Below are 19,323 nucleotides of genomic sequence, written 5' to 3'. Positions count from 1 at the left end.
GTGTTTTCCCCAAGTTTCAAGTACTGCAGTTCATCTTAAAGAAAGCTCATCTCACCATTCAGTTAAATAGCTTCACTAATCCTTCCTAAACCAATCATCTATAAGTAAGATGCTTATATGTTTCCCTCGAAGGATTAAACGGAGCATGATCAAGTATATGTTAATAAACATTCAAAGCCCCGGTAATCAAACCCAACTTACAGAATTGCACAAAATCGAAGGTCCTGGCACAGAAATGAAGCTGTTAATTTCTGGATTGTACATTCTAAACATGCTTTTGGTTATCTAAACCTGGTATACTATCAACAGAAATTTGCCCACATCTAAATATAGGTGTCGTATATCTGCGGACACCTAACTAGGCAGTGACTTGATAGGACCCTTTTTCGTGCTCAGTCAAAACAGTTCAAATGCTATACCAAGATACCCAACAGACAATTCTAAAAAACTAAGTCTTCATAATATTACAAAGAAATTCAACAACTTGATTTTGATTTTACCAAGAAGAACCATGGCATGTATAAGTCTTTAAAATAGAAAATCCAATGCGAGAATTAGGACTGTTAAATTCAAATCAAGAGTAAATGGGGCAATGACAAAAATTATGATTCTTATTCAAATCAAAATCTCAGTACAATTAGAAACTGACTACCAAAGTGAAGTTACCCCAAAATCTCAAACTACATTCAATTCATCTTCAAGAAATCTCATCTCACCATTAAGCAAAATAGCTTCATTAATCCTCCCTAAACCAACAAACCCATCAGTAAGATGCTTATACGTTTCCCTGGAAGGATTAAACGGAGCATGATCAAGTATATGTTTATAAACATTCAAAGCCTCGGTAATCAATCCCAACTTACAATACGCATTAATCACAGCATTATACGAATCAACATTTGGTATAACTCTAGACTGAACAAAAAAGAATCTGAATAAATCAACAGCATCTTCATACCGACCATATTTGCAGAGTGATGCCATGACTGAATTACAGGTGAAGACAGTCGGTGGTGTATCGTGACAAAATGCAAGACGAGCTGTTGATGAAGCTGAATCAAGATCGCCTGAACGGATTAAGGATTGGACTTTTTTGTGGAGGATGAGTCGATTACCTGTGAGTGATGAACGGGGTTCTGGGTGGATTGGGGAGGAGGAATCTCCATGGATTGTTGAGAGTAATGGTTCGATTCGGGTTCTGCGAGATCTGTAAGTATTAGCGAAAGATCTGATGGTGGTGGTTGATGATGATGATGGTGATGGTGATTGAAGATTTCGGATTGACCGAAGGAGATGAAGAGACATGATTTTGATTAAGGAGAATCAAAATGGATGGAGAGACGTCAAAATTGGGACTTAGGGTTTTTGTTTAGTGAGAGAGAAAATGACTTCGGGCTTTTGACATTTAATTAGGATTATATACGGCCGCTTTAAACCTCGGCCCGCCACCACAACTACAAGTCTACAAGTAAATTTATCTTGAATCAAATATGGCCGTAGCCGGCCTTTCCACATTTCATTTTCCTTTATATATGACCGCAGCCGCTTGATTCCTCGGGCCTCGGCCCTCCACAGCACTTACAAGTCTACCTAGGCACTAGCTGTAATTCGAACATTTGAACATATGAAGGTCACATGTATGGAGTACTTTTAGGTCAAATCAGAGTTCGAACCCGCCAATGGAGTTCATAGAGGGCGTCATTGGACTTGCGAAAATGGTGAACTTCATCTGATTCTAATTCAAAACATCAATTATATATTATCAAAAATATGAAATTGGATCCAGATAATCGAATTTTTATCGGCTAATGTAACTAATCGAATACGAAGATATCAACATTTGGATCATTCGAAATGTTATACATAAGCATACATAATTCATACTAATAAATATTTGATTATAATTCAATAAGAAAATCATCAACCTTATCAAAAATAAATTTAACATGTAATAACTTTCATGTAAAAGTACAAACGACTAATTTATTCTTTTTTATGATTTCGAATCGGATATTAATCGCTGTCCGGATAAAATCTTGAATATGAATTCAAAGTGGAAAAGGATAATAGTTGTTCTGATTTCAAATTGACCGGGTTTCATGCAACAATTTTGGATTCGGATATGCATAGTGCACTATCCATAATCATTTACACCTTGCAGAGAATCCGACTTCCATTGCTGGAAATGTTGCAGGAATTTTCACTACCCCTCTTCCTCATGGAATGGTTTCAAGCTGGGGGCTACTGACTGAGGCATGTTTGACATATAGATTAGGGCCCGGGGTCAAGCCCATAACCAAAAAAAGAAAAGAAAAACAAGTTCAGATGTACGATAACTATACACTCACTCCGTTTTTAGAAAACAGATATTTTTATTTTTTTAATTTGACTTTTTTTTGACTAAAATAAATAAATAATAGTATCTCCTTTCCAGAATAAGAGGGAGTATATCATTCCATAGTCCGGAGGAACTTCTGTGTTAAGCATTTGTAGTGTCCCCTAAACTAGCAGCTGACTAGGCCTGTCAATATTTGTCCGATATCCGGTATCCGTTTCCGAGTATTCGAGATCCTATAGGATTTTATCCGTTTTATCGGATATCGGATATCGGATCGGATATTTTATCGGATATTTCTTCCTTAACATATCGGAAACGGATTAGACCCCATCCGAAATGTTAATATCCGATATCTGATAGTATATGAACTTATTTATAATTTATCCTAATTTCGAGTCTAGTATCGGATATTATCGGATAAATATCCCATAAGTGTCAATTATGAAAATGTTTTACAAAGGTTTTTAAGCTTTTTTGTTATAACCGGATACTATCGGATATTTATCGGATATCCGACAGCTTAGCCTATCGGAATCGATATCTGATTTTGATATCCTATAGGATATTATCGGATATCGAATATCCGGTAGTGCTTAACATGTCGGATATCGGATTTCTAAGTATCCGACGGATATTCTTCCATTGACAGACCTACAGCTGACTAATCCAAGAGATTAGCTAAATGAAGAGGCACTAAGAATCTAAATCATTTATTTAAACATTCAATAAGAAATCTTCTGCATAACTTAACCCAAAAACTAGCCCCCTTTTGAAATATATATATACAAAACTTCTCTCCAATGGTACATGTACAATAGTCATGGTTTGCAAATAGAAAATACAACATAATAAACATAGCAAAAGTAATCTAACAAACGCCTCAAAGCTTTCGCTGCGCAACTCTGATCTGTCTCTGAAACTGAAAGTGGGGAATGGGTGAGCACATCATCCCTAAAAGGGGTGCCCAGCAAGAATAACATCTAACTTTCAAGTAATCAAAAGAAAATGTTGGAAAACAATACATGTTTTTCAAAACATTAAAGAGTGACCAAGTCACTGAGATAAACAAGCATGTATATGGACAAACTCCTTCTTCAAACAATGTATAATATGGTCTCAACCAGTTACACACCTAATAGCTATTGATATCACCCCTGTTGACCAATAGTAAGCATAAAACCAGAATTCATGTAGATATATATGTGAAGAAACGTACCTATATACCACACGTGGAAATTCTCATTTCCCATAACAATTCATATTGACAACAAAACATTACAAGTCCTTTTTAAACCATGGAAAGATTAACATAAACAACAGAATTATCGTAATGCAATTTAAACAAAGCATGGAACGCCCAACTAGACAATGCATGAATTTGATAAACATAAATCTTTGTAAAAGAAAACATCAATAGTTACAAGAGAGTCAAAATTACTCCTACCTCTTTTGATGACAAGCCACGCCTACCTCGAAATCCACGATCCACTGGTTCATTCTTCGAATCGACCGTTGTTAATAACGACTAACTGTTATTCATACAAGAACTCTAAGAATCTAGCCAAAATGGCTCACACAAGAATCATATAATTCTATCTAATGGTTCTAGGCCCAATTATGGTTCTACACCTTTTCATTATCCATCTTTAGAACATATAAAGATTTACTAATTCTATTAGGTTGGTTCTATAGTCCAATAACTAAGTCTTATGAATATCTATAACTTTTTAGAAGAAGTCAAAGGTCAATTCAGACCATAAGGGTCCAAAATATCAAGCTAAGAATACATCGTACTAAGTCCAAGTCCACTAAGCAAGCTCATTAACTAAGGTCCAATCCATCTAAGACAACTAACGGTCAAACTGACAGTCACAGGTCAACTAACGGTCAACATCTAAGTCCATGGTCAAAGTCCAGTCAAAGGTTAACGCGGTCAATGTCTACTGAGTCAAGCCTAGTCAGGTCTGGTCACTGAGTTAACTCAGTCAGTCACACTAAGTTAGCTAAACAAGTTTATTCAGCTAAAACTGACTGGGATGACCAACACGCCTAATACTCAAGAACAGAGGTTTATAAAATTACTATAAATTTCATTCAATCAAATAGAATTCAATAATCAGTACAACTGTAATTTAAGCCTACCTGCAATTCAGCAGTTCAAAGCTTCTGCAACAACTACTAACTGCAACTCTATAATCATCACTAAAGTCAACTACAACTCAGCTTGTAACACAAACTCTATATACTTCAACAACTCACATAACTCCAACAACATATTCACTCCTGCCATTCTATTCTCAACAAAACCACCCACATAATTCAGCAACAACACTTCTAATTCCACATCCTTGCCACTTTAGTTCAGCAATAACCACTACACAGATATCACCACCATTCTTCAATACATAATTGAGATTACAAAACCACCACTAACACATACCTCCTCCTTAATTTACTAGTACCAAGTAACAGCTACCCCATATCATTTACAACAACCTCAAACCCAACTTCCTGAGTTTACAAAATCAACCAAAGAGCTGTATTTCATTTTCTTAACTCCATTTTATTTCACCTGCACAATCAAACTTTAGCACTGCAACACCATTTAATCCATTACAGCAACATCCAACAATTCGCTCACCGAAAACTATATCTTCACATCACAACATCCATCAAAACATACCCTTATAATAACATAACTCTAACCACCACTAGACACAACTTCATTCCATATTAATACAACCACAACTAACCATTTCACTTCACCAATAACATCAATCATCCCTGTAGATTCACATCCAAACCATTTCAGTTCAGCTAAACCTCAACTCACATAATAATCATCTATCAAATTCAACACAACCACCAATTCTTGTATCATCTTAATTCTTATTCCAATTAACAAACTTATAAACTCAGAAATGAAAAATCAAATAACATTACTAAGTTATCTAATAAGAACAGTTACCTCCAATAATTCCACTCATCCAAATTGAAATCAGATTCTTCATTCTCTTGACCCAACTGAATAGTCATCTCAAAGCTAACCACAACCCAACAACCTTCATCACCATCTTCAATTCTCAAAAACCCTAATTTCTGATTCAATTTCTCACACAATTGACATTAACCCAATACATCCAACTAAACTTCAATTCAGAGCAAACCCAACCTTAATTCAATCTCCTAAAACAACAACTTCTTCTTTTTAATCTTCCCTGAGCTTTCCCGTGAAACCCCAACTCTTCATTTCCTCAAGAATAAATCTATAACATCTAATTAACCCCATCTCGATACTCAATCAATTAAACCTACTCATTAATTCTTCTTATTCATCCTGAGAAACCATAATTCATCGATTCAATGAATAATTCTTCTTCCTTGTTCTCAATAATGAAAACCCATCATCTAAAGCTCGATTTCATCCTCAACCTCTCACAAATTCAATCCTCTCCAGAAACCCTAGCTCAATTCACAACAATACCAGTTCTCCTCCTCTCGGGCTAAACCAACCATAAAACAAACATCTGCACCTTCGATTCAACATACTAACAGGCTTCTATAAATTTCTCACACGATAACAAACTCAATTCTTCGAATTGAGCTCGACAGGAAAAAGAAAGAAGAAGCACAGAAGAAAAAAAGAAAGAGAAGAAGAAATAAGAAAAAAGAAGAATAAAATAGAAGAAGAAAAGGGATACGAGTTTATCATTTCAATTAGGTAGATAAGACCAAAGTTGGTTAACGGGACACTCCTCTAGAGGATAAGGGCATCCTGTCGGCTAAATCACAAATGACTATTTTTCCGGTATCCGAATGACACGTTCGAGTAGTCCATTCTGCGTAACTTTTCGAGTTCTATTTAACGATACTAGTTTCGTATCTAAATCGTTGTTGGATTAATTTATATTAATTAACGTTCGTGTTAGACTAATCAAGTTATTAATGGCTAATACGTCTCTTGACTAGTCTAATAGCGTTGACGAGCTTGAGAGTCCTTACAGCAATCTCCAGAAAGAAAATCAAAGAATCGTTTGTGGAAATCCATGCAGTAAATCCTATTAACGAGAAAATCAGGCATGGCGCCTGGACCTATTACTCAAATCCATCATGTTAAGGAGGTTCTCAAGCGTGAAAACTACAAGGAAACCCATTCTCCCAGATCTTTCCACTGTGAAACCCACGCTCCCAAAACTAAAGGCGCGCACCCATTTTCTGGAAGAAAATTATTCTCAGACCCATAATTTATAAAATTCGGTTGTCGTTCTTTTTTCTTCTTCATCATCTTCAATTCTTTTTAACTCAGATAAGGAAATCGAAGAATTTAGACAACGAAGATTCGAGGGAGAGTTTGCTACTATGATTTTGGTTGAATCAAAGAAGAAACTGAGATTGGGGTTTTTTCAATCAGATGGAAGGTTGCTGTTCAAGAAGAGGAAAGGGGATCTGTGAGATTTTGAAATCAAAGCAGATGAGAAGAAATTGCTGGTTTTGAATTGCGAAAAATGGGTTGTAGTCTGTGTGTTGATTGGAAAGGAAGAGGAATACGAAGGTGGGTCTGTGATGTTGAGAAGATTTAAGAACTTGGGTTTGTCTTTGATTCCAAGATGGCAGCAGATGGTCTCGAAATTGTGATGTGAGTTCAACACAGGAAGATGCAGAAATTGGTTGGTCGATTCAGAAGTTTGACAGTGGTTCCGTCGTCGTATGTGAAGGTATCAATAGAAGGTTTAAGAGATGTAAGTTTTGGCCGATGGAGATAAGGAAGAAAACGAGTTGCTGCCATCGATTTGGGTGAGTAATGGAGGAGGTTAAGACAAGGAATGTGAAGCGGAGAAGAAAATGAAGATGTGTTTTTATCGAATTTGGTTTCACAACAAGGATTGATAGTGAACAGTTTCAGAAGTTATATCAGCCAGAGAAGAGAGGAAAGTTGTTGTTGTTGTTAACTTCAGTGAATAAAGTGCATTTTGATGAATGTCTGAGGTTTATGTGAATGTTTAGGACAGTGGGTTTGTCTCTAATCCACATTTTCTGGTAAGAAATTGATTCTGGTAGTTTTCAAGATGCATCCATTACACAATCTTTCACCAACTCAAAACTGCACACAAGGTGCTTGGCTAAATGCCTGAATGACCGGCCAGTTCTTGTTGCCACCTTTTAACTATAGAGTGGTGAGTCTTGGCACAGGTTTTGGAGAGGATTTAAAGTGGTGTCTGAGTCCGTTTAGAAGATTACCAGTTGAGCTGGATTCAAGAACAAGTTGCTTATGAATACATGAGTATTTGGCTCTGGTATTTGACGAGAAAACAAGGAAGAAAGGTGGGTCAGTTTGCCATATTTTCTTGACCCTGTAACAAAGGTTTGCTGCCGGTTTCAATGGGTTCATTGGTTGTTTTTCAAGGGGCAGTGGAAAATAGTTGTTGTGGATGCTTTTGTTTTGTTGCTTTTTTTCAGAATTATTATGGTACTTTATAGTTTTAGTCGTTTTTGAGAGGTGTTGGTGTTGTTGGTTGGGAAGCCACATATGTATTTGGTCATATTGGTGTTGATGTTTAGTCATAATGGTTGAATAATTTGTTATGCAGCTATGACAATGGTTGCATAACCTTTTATGCATCTACAAAAGTTGTTGCATAACTTGTTATGCAGTCCAGAAAACGGTTGCATAACACGTTATGCAGCTACTTTTTTCTTAGTATTGAAACCAACAAAAAATAAGGTTGCATAACTTGTCATGCACCTACAATAATATCTACATAACATGTTCTGCAGTCGTGAAAATAGATGCATAACCTGTTATGCATCCGAAAATATGACTGCATAATGCATTATGCATCGATAAAATTGTTGCACAATCTTTTATGCATCGAGAAAATAAATGCATAATCTTATATGCATCCGTAAATGTGGATGCATACTGCATTATGCATCAATTTTTTATGTACGCACTAAAATCAACCAAAACAATGCATAACTTTGTTATCCAAATGCATAATTTGTTATGCAGTGGAGAAAATGGTTGCATAATTCGTTATGCATCTGCAGAATGTGTTATGCATATTTTTTGGTGGCTGTGTAATGTATTGTGAATACATGAAAGAAGATGATGGTGTAAATACATGATTTTGACCAAGAGCCCCCGAATAACTGAAAGATAATGGTTTGCGTGGGAGTTAATGAAACATGAAAGAAGATGATGATGTGGTTATGACTGCATAACATGTCATTCAGTCGAGAAACTGTCTGCATAACATGTTATGCATTCGTGAAAATGGATGCATAACCTGTTATGCATCTACAAAATTTGTCGCATAACTTGTTATGCAGTCCAGAAAACCTGCATAACCTGTTATGCGTCCGAAAATATGGCTACATAATGCATTATGCATCGAGAAAATAGATGCATAACCTGATATGCATCCGTAAATATGGATGCATACTGCATTATGCATCAATTTTTTATATGTACGGCTAAAATCAACCAAAAAATGGTAATATAACTTGTCATAGATGCATAATTTCTTATGCAGTGGAGAAAATGGTTGCATAATTCGTTATGCGTCTGCAGAATGTGTTATGCATCGTTTTTGGTGACTGCATAATGGTTAAGTATCAAGTTTTCAAAAAAATTCCCTAAAATGAGGATCACCTCCGATTTTTTCGTTAAAAACAAAAATTTGATATTATTGTTTGTACTCGTTGCGTAGCTCTTTTAAAAAGATTTCCAACGATATAAAGTTTGTAAAATTCTAAGGCGCGGATTTTTAGATATGTTATGTCCAAGTTGCGCTGCCAATTATACCCCTGAAAATTAGGCTGCGTAACGAGTTATGCCTGAAAAGATAGTATGCATAACCAGTTATGTATTGATTCATATAATAATTTCATATAATTATGGGTGTCACAGTATATAAAATTAATTGTGGACCTGAGAATGAAAATATTATTTTTTTTGGATCTCCCCTGATTTCCCGTCTTTCTCTTCGAGGAATGACGCCTACTTATTACTGGATCTATGCTATAAGGGGGTTCTTAAGCAAGACTATGCCTAAGGATGAAGAAGGTCTTGCTAAAGAGGCCGAACGCCTTTTTATAGAAAATATTGAACTTTTGGAAAGATGCATGGAACTAGATACTTTGTTATTCGTGCACTTTCAATGATTGGTATTTTTGTTATATTAGCAGGTGGATATGTTGGAATATTTGAAGAAAAGAAGAATAAGTAGCAGTAGGATGGGAAGATCCATCTAGTTAAATCATTTTATCTAATTGGTGATCTAGCTTTAATTTATTACTACAATGTGTAGCTAAATCTTTTGTGTTAGTTGATAATTTGGCTTAACTTTAATGTACGTTGGTTATATAAATTCTTTATATCAATAAAATGCTTGGTATTGATGAGTTTCGAATAAGATATCTTCGTCATTGTGTGGATAGAGTTATAGTGGTAAATGTTAGTGTTAGAAAATTTCTCGGTTGAACCCACAAGTTTTGCTATCTCAAACTTGTTGTCAATGTTAAATGATCAAAATTATATCTTTAATTCTAGTCTACTAAGTCAAGTCTCATATTAGGTTAAAATTTGGTAGTTGAATATTAGACATCACCCTTCAAGACTGAAGATCGACGAAGGCATTTTGAGAATTTCTGTATCAAATATGTGAAGACTGAACCATTCTATTTTACTAACTATCTTATCATTCTATCTTTTTGGGACGATGTCATATGACTTCTAGTATATTTACAAAGAAGAAGTTCTGAGTCAAGCTTGTCTTGTTAAAAATCTTGAAATATGTTTCTAAGCAAAGATGTTCAACGATCCTTACCAATATTAGTTCTTAACAATTGAATGTGTAAATTAATTAGTGGATCAATTGAAAATTACCCATGTAAATGATTTCATCATGCAGGAATGTTTCAAACATCATAAGAGAAAAATATTGAACTTTCTGATATTTCTATTCAGGGTAGGTTGGCAAACCAGTTCGAAAACCATAGATATCTGATTTTAAGAAATACAGGAGGGTTGACGAACCAGTTCGCAAACCGCGAGTTTAGATGGGGACTGTTCATGAACCGTTGTGAACATAAATTTGAAAGATACTATTAAAGGCTAGCAGTTACGAAACTGAGTTCACGAACTGTGGTCAACTGAGTTTGGTAGTCTTGTAGGGTTGGCGAACCCGGTTCACGAACCGTTACACCCTCACTCGTGAACAAGCCTAACGGTTCATAAACTGTTGTACCAAGTTTCCTAGTTTAAGATTTTAGTATATGCTCAAAGATTTATTTTTTAAATATATGTAGCATCACTAGAACTCTCTCAAATACTTCTAAGACTTCATTGATCACTCAAACACTTATGTGTGTGTGTTATGATTAGATTTTTAGGTGTTTAAGTGAACATCTAATAACTTTAATTCTTTGGCATTTTTGCCATACCGAATATTCATTGTACACGGTCCCAAAATTTTAGCCAACCCGACGAATATAACTTGGGAAGATTTTGGATGCATCTCCATGGGTTCCACGTGTTCGATGGGGAATCTAGGAAAAGAAATTCTAACCGGGGATTGGCTCCGCCAAGCCTTCTAATCCGACCAACCACTCAAGTTTCCACCCCTTAGTGGAGTTCTAGCCTTCTAAGAGGGCGTCAACAGAAGACTCCAAAATACATTCAAATTCACGTTCAAAATATCAAATATCTTTCGAAAATATAAATTGGATTTGAATAACTAAATTTTTACTTGAAAATATAAATAATAAGACATGGAAGTATATATCCGCATTTCGAATTATCATATCTGATATATTACAAGTATAAACACAAACATTTTATATTGATGAAAATGTATATCCACTTTTTTTTTTTTTTTTTTTGCTTTTCTTTATTTCACAATGTATACAAAAATCATTAATAAATATTTGTATCCATTTTTCCTGTATTACGTGATATTGATTCATCTCAAAATATAAACATTTTATTTGTTTTCTTCATTTGAATTCGATTTCGAAGTGGATATCCGTTATCCTGTTATAAAATTTGACTACATTCATTCAGATTTCAGATTGAACAAGAAATAATGCCAGATATCAGGGGATGATGAGAAAAAATTGGGTTGTTAAATGTATTTTGGGGAGTTCCAAATTTTTATGCTATGTTCAATAAGTAATTTTTATGATATGCTTCAAAATATATATATTTCTTAGCGAGACAGATTTCAAATCAAATTATTGGAAATTGGATTTTCAAGCAGACTTTAGGTCTCCATAAAACAAATTCTGGAGTTTTGGGGCCAGTTTCATTTTCTTTGAACCACAATTCGAATATTTAGACACTAAAGTATTCGATTACAAAAATAAAAATTTGGAAAGTATAATTAGAGATATCAAGATTCAAGCTTATTTTTGGGCGGAGTCAAACACTAAATGTTGGGCTTAGCTGTTGGTGATAGGTTTATGAGACTCGAGTTTCTATCAATATCTTTGAGTTTATATATGAGGCGTTTGGTGTAAGTTATTCTTACTATTTTCTCTTGGATTCTTGTTTCTTTTCCTTATGTGGCCGATTCCAAATTCGATCTTTGTTTTCGTTGTATTTATTGGGTTACAATACCCTTTAATCTTTTTTCAATGATTTTATTTTTATTGACCGACCAAAAACAATCTCGCATTGAGATTATACGAAAAGTCTAGTTGTATCATGTCTAAATATGACTCAAAAACTTGTAATGTATCAGGTTAACTGTAGTACCTTCTATGTCCGATGACATACTAGGTTCCCTTTTCTCATTAAATTTTCAAATAATATAAGTAAATTCAAATACTGAATTTGAGCTCTCAAAAAGAAATATGGCTTTCATAAATATTCCTACAAGTTGTATTAGATTTTTTTCTTATGTGCTCTTCCCTTTAAAGAAAATGGCGTGTTTAGACTATTTAAAGGGAATGTAAACAATGTTACTTACAAGATCATCGCCAAAATCTTACTAAATCGCTTAAGACTATTACTACCTTTCATTATATGCCCATATTAAAGTGCCTTTGTACCTTAGAGATCGATCCAAGATAACATAGCGATAGCAGGTGAACATTTTATTACATCAGAATCTCTTCCGTAACCAAAGACCCAAAAATAAGACGTAATTATACATTCAGAAAACATATGACAGTTTGGATTGGGGTTTCGTGAAAAGCGCTTTTACACAACTTGGATTCCCTGAAAAATTCATAGAATATTATCATGATTTGCATCTCTACAGTGACATACTCCATCAACGTCAACGACACCCCGCCTGGATATATTTCCCTTTCTCGAGGAATAAGATAAGGAATCCACTATCAACATATATCTTTATTATATGTGCGGAAATGTTGTCAACATATCTGGCGCAACCGAAACACCGGATCATCATTCAAGGTATGAGCATCTCCAAGAAGGCACCACTGATTCTTCACCTGATGTACGCGGATGACCTATTAATAATGTTTAAAGCATCAAACCAAAAATGCATTCAACTAAAATAATTGTTTGATTCCTACTCTAATTTGGTCGGACAATACATCAACACCAGCAAATCCACCATAATTCACCATCCACGTCTTGATCCGTCTTACATTGGTGAAATTCAAAGCTTTATCGACATTTCAGCTACGTCAACACTGCCTATGTGTTTAGGAGTCCAATTCAAGAATGAGAGATCATCAGCACATATTTTTCTTCCACTTCTACAAACAATGACCTTCAAAGCAAAAGGATGGAAAACGAAATGCCTCAATAAAACAGGAAGGTTGTACTCATTAAAACCTCACTCACCCTACTACAAACCACATTATGCAGACAAATCTTCTGCCGGCACATGCACATAAGAAAGTGGACAAGATCACTAGGAATTGTTTTGGGGTCATGATGCGTCGATCAAAAAACTGCTATTAGGTGGAATAAACTGATGCGACCAATACTTGAGGAAGGACTAGGAATTATGAAAAGCTTATACCACAACAAATCACTATTAATGAAGAGAGTCTGGAAAATTCATGATCATCCAGAATCGATCTATACTTCCATGGTACATGAGAGAAATGATTTCTAAAATTTTAAGAAAATTCATGATCATCCAATATAAAATTCTACATAACTGCAGGGAAGGCAACCAGGCAGCGGACGCCCTCTCCAACCATGCGACAGATAACAGCCAAAAGAGAGTATTTCAGGCTAATATATGGGAACATATAATTCCCATTTTTTTGAAACAATTTGTAATAAATATCATCAGGGGAACAACATTCCCATGTGTAATCCCTTTTTAATTCCCAGTTTTTTGAAACAATTTGTAATAAATAACACCAGAGGAACAACATTCCTACGTGTAACCCTTTTTAAATTTTATCTAATATAACTATGCTTTAAAAAAATGTAAACAATTTGGTGACATTTTGTTTCAATTCAAACAATTTGATAACATGAATCAACTAAATAATTAGGGGCCATCTAAACCAAAAAGCCCTCCAATGCAGCCATTGATAAGTCTCTCCCAAAAAAACTTGATGTTCTTCCGTTAACAAGCGAGAAAATTTGCGCTTGAGTACATTATTTGGAAGTGTTTAGTTTACTCCAATGTTTCAATACTTCTCGTTTCCATTTAAAAAGATTTACGGTAATAGACCAAGACGTAAAATGACCAGATAATAAAATCTCAACTAAGTTACAAAATTCATTTACTCTTTGGACCAAATTATGGTAATTTTGGAACTTTTGTATTCAAAGAAAAAAACTCTTGAAAATACCTAAAAGAAAAGTATTATATGTAGATGAGGGGTCTCTTCACACTTTTATTATCACATTATCTGACACGTTGGAAATTATTTTTGCGAATAAAAATCAATCTGTAACGGATTTGAAGCTTATATTTTGGGAAGATATGCACAAAATTGTTCACGCTTTTAGGTATAGTCTCAAAATCCTCCATGGGCATAACACTCACTAATGGAGAATAAGAAGAAACTTTTAACAGAAGAAACTTTTAGCTATAGTCACACAATCCTCCATGGGCATAACACTCACTACTAGAGAATGAGAAGACACGAATAAGAAACTCCCGAGGACATGAAAAATAAATGACTAATATATATGAATGATGTTCAGGGAAATTTTTCCTTGAATTTTTTGAAGATCCCGATACAGATATTGATTTGTTTCAATTTCTGGGCTGTATGACATATATATAAGGGAACCGTTACGCACTAGCTCCCTTTACTTGATTACAAGTCGAGTCTACGTCATATCTTATGATATGTGACTTCTGGGATGTATGACATATATATAAGGGAATTGCATGTCAAAATTTCCTTACCTCCTCTATCCATGGAAGAAACAATTTTTTTTAAAAGATTAAAATTTGATGTTCTTATCTATGCTCTTTGTGTAAAGAATTTAAAGAGTTCTCCGATCATATACATACATTCTAAAAGATATGAGGTTTTTAAGTTCTCGTCGCAAGTTTTATAAAAATGGCATTTTAGTAAATACAAAAAGAATCTGATATATAAAGAAGGTCTTTTTGATAAAGTACACCTACATTTCACTTTACACTAACAAAATGCTCCCGTTTTTTATTCATTTGTTAAAGTACCCTTGCCTTGACCGTTTTATTCAAAAATTGTTAATGCTTAGGTGGCAGCGTCAAAATGTCTAGAAACCCTTCTTACTGAGTAGAGCTGAATTTTCTTGAATCACCGATTTGAGACGCCGAGTCGAGTCGAGTCAAAAGGAAACATGTGGCATCCATCTAACCATGAACATGAAGAAAAATCAACGGCCCACAATAAGATCTAATCTACCAACGGTCTTATTCTCAAATCCATCTTCTTTAACCTCTATATATACAAATGAGCTTCCATATGTTTCTGCAACTCTAAAAAATTCACCATTATTTGAAAACTCAGAAATTGTGATGGGTAGAGGTGCAAAAGACTCTCCAGGTAGTAGTAGCATCAACAACAATAATAAGATGAGCATGGAAAAAAACATCAGTGATTGTGCTATGTATGAACAAGGTAATCATTCTCCAAAAGTGTGCCCTTAGCTATATTCTAGGTGCAAGAATGTTCCCTGTCATGGAGTAAGAGCATTTCTTCGATCTACGACAACTGAAAACTATGGAAAAATGTTTTTCAAGTGCACCATACCTACCTGCAATTACTTCGAATGGTTTGAAGATGCTTCTGACCATTGCAAAGCCAAGTTGATGTTGTTACCATCAATGAAAAGCTACCAGGCTTGTGTAGAAGATGATCATTTTTTTGAAAGTTTTCCACTGCACAATCAACTTTGCATCTCTTCAACCTGCAATTCCAGAATGTACCTGAAGATATGCAACAATCAACACAACAAGGGAATAGCTTACCTTATCTGTAAAAAATGTGAGGCTTTTAGATGGGCTTTAGATGCCATCTTCATTGATGCAAAGGAAAGAGTTAGAGATTCTACAAAAAAATGGTTGATTTAGTCAAAAAACTAGGAAAGATCTTAATATGTAAGCATGAGTCATTTCATATGTAACATCCGGTTTAAAAGAAATAAAAAGTGTTAATTTCATACATAAAGATGTTCCAAAATAACATTGATGTTCCAAAATAACATAGATGTTCAAATAAAAAGACTAAAAAGACACATAATCCTAACTGCTGAGGGTCTTCTTCACTATATTGCCATTCACTTCTTTGTCTGACTCATTTTCTGCTTCTTTGAAGTTGTACAAGCTTTAGAAGGAGCTTTAGATGGTTGAGAATTCTTAGCTTTAGAAGAAGATGCAACTGCTGTTTTTCCAACACTAGATGGTTGAGATGATTTTTTTTTCTTAGCCTTAGAAGTAGATGCAGTAGGTCTGTCAAATGATGTAAAGGTAGCACCATTTACTTGAGCTCTTTGCCTTTTAGCTTTAGGTTTTTTTTTGCCAACATTACCACCTTGACATGTACTTTTGTTATGACTAGTTGATTTACATCTTGATCATGAATAGAACTTTGTAGGTGTTTTAGGCTCATCCCATGCTATCTTCCTCTTAAATCCAGGTCTTCCTGATTTCCTGATCTTGATAGAAGATTTTAGTTCAATATTATCATGTTCTTCCAACTAAATAATAATACACATAATGATAATGAGTAAGAAACTAAAGAGATAGTTGAGAAGTAGCATATAACTAGAATAAGATGTGAAACACAATCAAAAACATCAATGTTTTCATGTTCTTCCAAATACCTCAGGCCAATCTTCTTGAGCAGGAAATAGAAACCCAACAAGAGCATATGCGGTCTTGTATGCAGCAACTATATAATAATGAGAGCAGTACCTGCAAAATTTGAGAAACAACAATGCAGTTGTAATATGAGATACATACATAAGAGTAATGGTTTTGAAATAACAATGCAGTTGTTATGTACTTACTTTGTCCAATCAGGTCTGAATGACTTTAAACAACACACATCATGCTGACAAACAAACCCTCTGAGTTGCCATTGTAGACAACTGCATTGATTTTCATCCAATTTGACAACAAAAACTTCCTTGCTACCTTCATTTGTAACTTCATACAACTTACCACTAACGTATGGGTCAACTTTAAATGCACCAAGCAACTTACACATCTTTCCAATTAGTTTCATAGCAGTAGGAACCAATCCAGTAGGATCCCATTTTGCACTTTCCTTTCTCCTTTTGCGAAACAAACTCATAACCAAACTATTATAAAGAATTCCTAGTATACATATTGGTTTGTCCCTAAGATTTTTCACCATGGAATTAAATGACTCACTAAAGTTGTTATTTAGGTGCTCACACTTACTAGTATCATCCAAAAAGGATCTAGACCATGAATCAACACCAGCCTCTTCAAGGTACACCACATCAGCATGATTTTCCTTCTTCATATCTTCCATATGTTTCTGCATACAACATACACAAACTATAAACATATTCGCACATAATAATACCTACAAAGTATAAACATATTCTCATATTAACAAAAATAAAAATAATATGAGATTTTACATAGAAATGTTTCTTCTTGTAGCATTTGGATGCATTCCACAGTAAGCTATACAATTTCTTTCCATTAAAGGGCTTCTTTAAATTGTTATACAAGCGTCTGAAACAACAAAAACTTATAAGTATCTAGCAACGGATATGAAAATTTATGCTGAAAGCAAATAAAAAATTGAAGAATTTCTCACCTCCAATAAAATCTATGATGTGAGTTTGGGAACACAGTAGGAACAACTTCAAGCAGCCCTTTTTGCCTATCTGAAATGAATGCCAATGGCTTTTGATGACTTAAGAGTAATGGCTTCAAGTCATTGAGGAACATGGTCCAATTCTCAATTGTTTCAGCAGGAAAAACACCAATTCCTAGTGTGACTAGTCCATTTTGACCATCTAACCCTGTTGCAGCCATCAACATACCGCCACGCTTACCATTTAGATGCCAAGAATCTAACCCAATAGTTGATCTACATTCTTCTTTCCATCCTTTCATAGCTCTAGAAAAACTTATTGGCATGGACTCAAATGCCATGTCAGTATTACAATAAGATAAAGTTGCAACTGAATCCTTGTTGGAGTCACACACTATCTTACAAAACTGGGGAACTAGTTTGTAACTCTCTTTATAACCCCCATATTTAGCTTCCATTACTAAGTTCCTGGCCTTCCATGCAATATGATAAGTAATATCAATCAGATGAGAAGCCTTGAAGTCCTCTTGAATTTGTCTTGGTCTTGGAATTATATTTACAGAGCTATTCTTCAAATTCTCTTTTATAACTTCAGCTACTAATTGAGGGTCTACAGATCTATTCATCATCTTGTCTTCTACAATCCTCTCTTTCATGTATGGGTCAAGTCAATAGTCTTCACCTTAAATGTAGACTGATGTTGTAGTTTTGAAGCAAAAACAAACCACTCACACACAACTTTTCCTCTATTGTCACACCTATTTTCACACCACACCCTAATTCTTTTCTTATCACTCTTTTCATCTTTATACTCACATTCATTTAATACACAGAAAATCTTTAGATGTCTTTGGAATGCAAGTTTATCAGGAAATTCAGTACCTATAATCATTTGAGAAGGATCCCGCGGTTGAACAAGGTCTGAGTCATCAAACAGCTCATCAGGTTCATCCTCAAAATCAGGATTATCATGTTGGAAATCCTTGTAATACTGAGGGTCTTCTTCACCCTCTTTACCTAAATAAGTACAAACCAATTAGTTCTACATCTTCATCACTCATATAAACAAGCCATAACAAAAAAATAACAATAAAAAGCAAGTACAATAATATGCTACAACCATAAAAAAAGAAGAGCATTAAAGTTTGAATTTTCTTGTACCTTGGTCATTTACTTGTACATCATCATCACCTGAATCATCATTATCTGCATAAAATTAAAGTGTTAGTACAACAGTAACTAATGCATCAATACATATTAAATGTACACAAGTACAAAAACATTAAATCAAGTTTGCAGGTTATAAGCACCTTCATCTGTACTTTCATTTTCGGCATCACTTGTATCTTCATTATCTACATTCGTATTATAAGCAGCTGCAGCTTCAGGATCTTCTACATGATGGCACTCATCCACTTCTTTGTTCTCAAGTTGAATTACTAGCTCATCATTTTCTTTCGTTTTCTTCATCCAATATTCTTCATCAAAATAATCATCATCTAAAACTGGTTCCTCATCTACTTGAACTGGTGAACTACTTGATCCTCCTCTCACATTATCACCAACAACACTTGCTTGAGTAGGCTGTGAGTTTCCTTGTCCAAACAACTTTCTAGCACTACAACCACCTGCATTTTTGTTCTTATCACCTCCAAGTCTTGGAATTTTTCTCACTTGAGGTAACTTTGATGCTCTTTTCTTAGGTGTGACCTCCTTGTCTCATTCTGGATTATTAACCTTCACAAGCAACT

General features: G+C 34.8%; 1 protein-coding gene and 1 long non-coding RNA gene across 2 annotated transcripts; both read right to left on the bottom strand.

Annotated features, from left to right (window-relative positions):
• Window positions 1-3,081: 3,081 nt before the first annotated feature.
• LOC113347798 lies at window positions 3,082-6,007 on the bottom strand. Its single transcript, XR_003359247.1, has 3 exons — window positions 4,481-6,007; window positions 3,783-3,867; window positions 3,082-3,257 (listed from the first exon to the last, which is right to left on the bottom strand). It is a non-coding gene; the product is annotated as an uncharacterized LOC113347798 (long non-coding RNA).
• A 10,048-nt stretch (window positions 6,008-16,055) lies between these two features.
• LOC113351168 lies at window positions 16,056-18,228 on the bottom strand. Its single transcript, XM_026595205.1, has 6 exons — window positions 17,573-18,228; window positions 17,391-17,487; window positions 16,788-17,284; window positions 16,602-16,692; window positions 16,366-16,475; window positions 16,056-16,227 (listed from the first exon to the last, which is right to left on the bottom strand). Exons 1-6 carry the CDS (start codon window positions 18,226-18,228, stop codon window positions 16,056-16,058), a joined length of 1,623 nt encoding a protein of 540 aa, XP_026450990.1.
• Between the last annotated feature and the right edge of the window lie 1,095 nt (window positions 18,229-19,323).

The sequence above is a fragment of the Papaver somniferum genome, chromosome 2, assembly GCF_003573695.1.
Source record: "Papaver somniferum cultivar HN1 chromosome 2, ASM357369v1, whole genome shotgun sequence".
NCBI classification, from domain to species: Eukaryota; Viridiplantae; Streptophyta; class Magnoliopsida; order Ranunculales; family Papaveraceae; genus Papaver; species Papaver somniferum.
The sequence above is the reverse complement of the archived record's forward strand: the minus strand, read 5'-3'. Positions and strand labels throughout refer to the sequence as shown.

Coding starts and splice junctions, on each gene's coding strand:
- LOC113351168 (XM_026595205.1), bottom strand. CDS start 18,228: ATGAAAGAGAGGATTGTAGAAGACAAGATGATGAATAGATCTGTAGAC. Junction 17,285..17,390: donor ACAAGAAGAAACATTTCTAT/GTAAAATCTCAT, acceptor TGTTGTATGCAG/AAACATATGGAAGATATGAA. Junction 16,476..16,601: donor CTCAAGAAGATTGGCCTGAG/GTATTTGGAAGA, acceptor ATTATTATTTAG/TTGGAAGAACATGATAATAT.